The sequence below is a fragment of the Austrofundulus limnaeus genome, unplaced genomic scaffold (genome assembly GCF_001266775.1).
Source record: "Austrofundulus limnaeus strain Quisiro unplaced genomic scaffold, Austrofundulus_limnaeus-1.0 Scaffold26, whole genome shotgun sequence".
NCBI lineage: Eukaryota > Metazoa > Chordata > Actinopteri > Cyprinodontiformes > Rivulidae > Austrofundulus > Austrofundulus limnaeus.
The window spans coordinates 991,560-996,518 of NW_013952428.1; the positions used below are offsets into that span (position 1 = coordinate 991,560).

General features: G+C 42.0%; 1 protein-coding gene across 1 annotated transcript in view; it reads left to right on the forward strand.

Annotated features, from left to right (window-relative positions):
• adamtsl4 (ADAMTS-like 4) overlaps positions 1-4,959 on the forward strand; it is a gene marked incomplete in the record, with an annotated part of 97,969 nt that overhangs the window by 80,344 nt on the left and 12,666 nt on the right. Inside the window, 3 exon segments of the mRNA XM_014004705.1 lie at positions 905-1,044; positions 1,474-1,678; positions 3,619-3,803. Of these exon segments, the coding sequence (XP_013860159.1) occupies positions 905-1,044; positions 1,474-1,678; positions 3,619-3,803 (530 nt within the window).

Here is a 4,959-nt window from a genome sequence, read left to right on the forward strand (position 1 = left end):
TGTGTTTTTTCTTTTCTGAGTTGTAATGAAAGAAAATAGCTTGTCATTCATTTAAGTATGTAACTGATTTATAAAATGATAACTTTTAGTTAAGAGATAACTTTTAGTTAAGAAAAAATATAATCAAACATATAAAGAACATTATTATTTTGTTTATTATCTTGATAAAATAAAATAAAATGTCTTTTTACTGTTTAAGAAAACATGTTATGATTTTAAACTCGAACAGAGTTCTGTCTCTTTAAAGGAGGTCTTCTGAGGTCAGGGTCAAAGCCAGGTGGAACACGTATTCCACCCTAAGTGACCACTACACTTTTATTGAACGAGACAAGAGAGGCCCGGGCCTCAAGGCAGCCTAATATTTTTGGACTGACTGGATTAATTAACTTATTCTACTGCTGTAAGTGTACACAAATATTGTGTGTAACTCTTAATCATTTCACTCTCAAATAGCCTTGGTGTTTTTCCTGAAACACTTAAATAACTGCTTGCATTGTCTCCACGTTGAACCCCCCTCTCTCCTGTGAGGGTCTTGGTTTTCACAGCTCGTCTGTTTGCCAACCTGCTCTCTCGGCGCTGAAGAACTTTCATTTCCCTTCGAACCTTGAAGCGGCGCTCTCTTCTGTTCTCCCGTCACACACACATCCCTCCCTGCTGCGTTAACCAGTTGGGTTGCACTCATAAATCCCAGCTTCAGTTGTGATTATGTATGTCTTGAGAAAGAGCAGCAGTGAGCTCAGCGATCAGCGGGGGAAGTGTTCGGTCGCTGTCTGACTGTCTGAAGGTTATGTGTCGGTTTCCTGAGCACATGGAAAGGCGTTCATCATCACCCCGCTGGGTCTTCCACTCTCTTTGTAAAGAGAATAAAAAGTGTGTGGTTTTAATCCCCGCTCCTGTGTTGCAGTTGGTCCAGAGAAGCAGTGCGAGCTGACCTGCAGACCCGCCGGCTATCGATTCTACGTCCGTCAGGCCGAGCGCGCCAGAGACGGGACGCCCTGCTTCAACGCCAGCTCCAACGATGTGTGTGTGGAGGGACGGTGTCTGGTGAGTGAATTCAAATCAAAGTTTTCTTTTTTAACACGTCTGAATTTGAGACCGTTCTGTCTAGCTGGGCCTGATATAAACTAAAGCTCTGGCTCTGTTCGTCTCACATCTGGAGGCTGATTTAAAACCGCCACGCAGATTCACTCAGTCGCCCCTCTGGGCCTCTTTTTTTCTGTATCTTCACTCTCACTCCCTGATTTCACCCTCATTCCACCCCTCGGCTCCTGGCAGGACTCTTGTGAGCACCAGTTACCAATTTGCACATGAAAGAAGGAGATAAACGCCAATATTGGACGTGAAACGTCACCGAAACTGGGTTAGCCTGTCCCTGCCGCTCCTGCCACGTCACCCCCGAAACGTCCCGCTTTTTTTTCCCTCCTCTTTCTTTAAACTTTCACTCACATCTTCCCACCGTGTTTCTCTCTCCAGACCGAGGGTTGCGACGGGGTGCTGGGCTCCGGCGCTCTGATTGACAAGTGCGGCGTGTGCGGTGGGCGGGACTCCTCCTGTCGAAAAGTGACGGGAAGCTTCCAGAACGTCACGGTTCCCCTCGGGTACCACAAGATCCTGGACGTCCCAGCCGGAGCCACGTTTATTAACATCACAGAGAGACGAGCCAGCCCCAACTACCTGGGTGAGATGTAACAGATGAAAAAATAAAAAGATTTACAAACCTGATTCGTGGGTCCGTGTATGTTTTGGTCATTTGTTTTTCATTTTTCAATATCTGTTTTTAAAATGACAGACAAATGACCAAACAGGACACTAGAGTTGGGCATAATCTTATCATGTCGGAAATGTCGGTTATTCTGTGGCACTTGACGATTAATACGATTAAAGTGTCAGTGATGTCAAATTTTTGTAATACATATGAATGCATTTTTAGAAAGAGGACATTGATAAAATATTGCAAAATAAATTTCACTTTGCTGAGATGAACAGTTGTTGAGATATTTGCCTGTAAAGAAACAGGAAGTGATGTCAAAGGGGAATGTCTGAATGTAAACAAAGCGTTGCTACAACAGCTAACAACACAGACTGTAGAGAAGAATCTGATGTTTCTTTAGATCATTTTGAGTCACAATCAGAGAGAGTCAGAGTTCAAATAATATTGTTTTACTAAATAAAGACCAGAGAGTTTTCTTTGTTAAAGAGTTCCCCTTTGATGTCACTTCATGTTTCACTTTGGCTGAGCCAAATTCAAAAGAAAATATAACAGTTATGGGACAAAATGGGAAAAATTGTGTATATTATTCCAACTTTCTTAAATATAAAGATGTTTTCTTTGACTTTTTGTATTTGAAGACTATGCGTGTCACAAGCTGCGTTTCCATTGCAAATGTCCGCAAAACTTTGTCGATATTCTGTTAATGTCAAAAAAGCACAGTTTCACAACTGCGGTGTTTCCATTAAGTAAGAAATGTTATTAAAGTCACGTGAATACGTTTGTTCTCGCGATAAGTCATTACAAACATGGCGGCGATGGATGTAAACACATAGCATGTTGCTACCACGACACTAGCGCTCATCATCAGAGGAGACGTCGGCGTCTTTTATCGAGGCTTTCCAGAGACAAGTCCCTACTTGGGAGCGGCTACGTATGCTGTGTTTTTGGGAAATTGTAGTCGGTCAGTTTACTATTTTATACTACTTCTGTGATTTTACTACTACTTCTACTTCCTGTTATCTTCCTCGTCATCGTCTTTTTCACCAGTAGAAACAGACGGTTGTTGATCACGTGACTCCTGTGATGTGAAAAAAGTGTTTCTTTTGCAGTTTTGCGAAAAAACCCAATTTCGATACGACTGAAAAACCACCTCATCCTAGCGCAAAAACATTTTGTTGAAAAACGTAATTTTTTTAAAATTGACGTGTTTCCATTGAGCAAATTTATTTTCGAAATTCTAATTTGCACATTTTCATGGTCAATGGAAAAGCAGCTACTGACACTTTAATGCCTCCAGTCAGTCCGCTCGGTGCTCCTCTCCGCTTCAAAAATGACGAACATTTAAAAAAAAAGTTCTGTATTTTATTTATCTATCAACACAATTTAAATTTATTGTATAGCCTGAAGTCGGTAATTTTGTCACAATTTGGAACAGATTTTTACGAAGAGCAAACCTTTCCCACTAAATTGGTCATGTGACCAGGACACGCAGGCATCCAGGGGGTCCAGGGGATTAATCGTCAAATTAATTGTTATCGGCTAAATACCACAATTAATCGTGATTAATTTTTTTTGCCAGTATTGCCCAACCCTACAGGACACAGACCATAGTGGCTGCAGCTCTGGCAGAAGTGAAATGTTGGCGAGGGAAGTGCAGCTTTGACCAGCGTTGGTGTGTGTCCTGCTCCAACTAAGACTGCAGATTTTGTGGTCTTGCAGAGTTAAAAACATAAAGTTTGTATTTTCGGAGCCCAACAGGGAATCGGTGAAGTGTGTAACATGTTTGCATGTGCGAGAGTTTTGCCTTGCCAACCTCCCAAACGTTGTTTGTCCGTCTGAGAAGGAGGTTTCTTAGAATCACCCTGACTAAAACAAGGTTTTAAAGCCTAAATCTTTCGTTTCTTCAGCGATGAGGAGCGGTACGGGGGTGTCCGTGGTGAATGGACGATGGGCCGTGGACCCTCCTGGGGACTACCAGGCAGGAGGGACTACTTTCACCTACACCCGACCCAGAGCGCAGTCAGAGGGGGAGGAGGATCGAGGCGAGTCCCTGAGGGCACGAGGACCCACCACAACACAGCTGCAGCTTTATGTAAGTCCTGCAGAACAGGAAGGTTATTATTTAAACAATGAGTAATAAAGCTTATGTAAACAGCTGCAGTGAGTGGGGTCGAAGAAGACCGGGAGGAGATCAGATTATCATCTGTTGATATTAGTGAGAATGAGATAACATGCAACATGTTCCTGCTACAACTGTTAGCCAGCTGATAGGTCCCCTGATGATTCACCTCTGCAGAAAACTTTTACAGTCAAACACTGTTAGGCTGAGATAAATCAGTATTAAGAACTGGACCCATGGAGGTCTGTAGAACAGCTGGAGTGAGGCTCGACCACGTGACCGTGTGATGCTAACCAGAACAGGCGTCTGGATTTAGCATTACTGCACTTATTGGGAAAAAGCTAACAATAAGCTATCTAATGTATATAAAAATATCAGAAAGCTGTGTGTAACGGATCTATAGGAGAAACAAGAGAACATCTCTCATTTCACAAATAAACAAATTTTATCTTATTTACCTCAATGTGGATCCTATCAGAACTAAAGCTCATAATGTAACAGTTTAAAATTAAAATAAGCTTATAAAGTTGATGTAATTGATGTAATCATAGTTTGCATTTACAACTTGTAAGTGGGAAATTCCCACTTCCCAGTACAACTGGGCCGCAGCAAAACTAACCAGTGGGAGATGCAGTTTATGCTCAATGCTGGCTTTAAAGCAGCTTATTTTAAAGGGATCCAGGATTAGTTGTAACATTAGACTTTAATTGATAAACATATATTTTAACTGTGAAAAAAGACTGTAAAAATACTGTTTAGTTTTTATAATTTTTTAAAAATTTTCAGCCTGCAACTGAAAATATGGATGGAGGACAACAGAGCTGCTTCATGGAAGAAGAACTCCAGCTTAGCCTGTTAGCTTTAGCGTTAGCACCATTGCTATATTGCCTTATGTATATTAGCTCGGTGCTAGCGCAACAAGCTAAACTGAGGTCCTCCATCCATATTTTCAGTTGCAGCTGAGTCATTTTTGTGTTCCTGTCTCTGTCATGTGGATGGAGGACCTCAGTGACGAGAGGAGAATGTGTAGCGCTGAGCTAATCCATATATATGGTGATAGCATCGGGGCTAACGCTAAAGCTAACAGGCTAAGCTGAGGTTCTTCTTCCATGAAGCAGCTCTGTTGTCC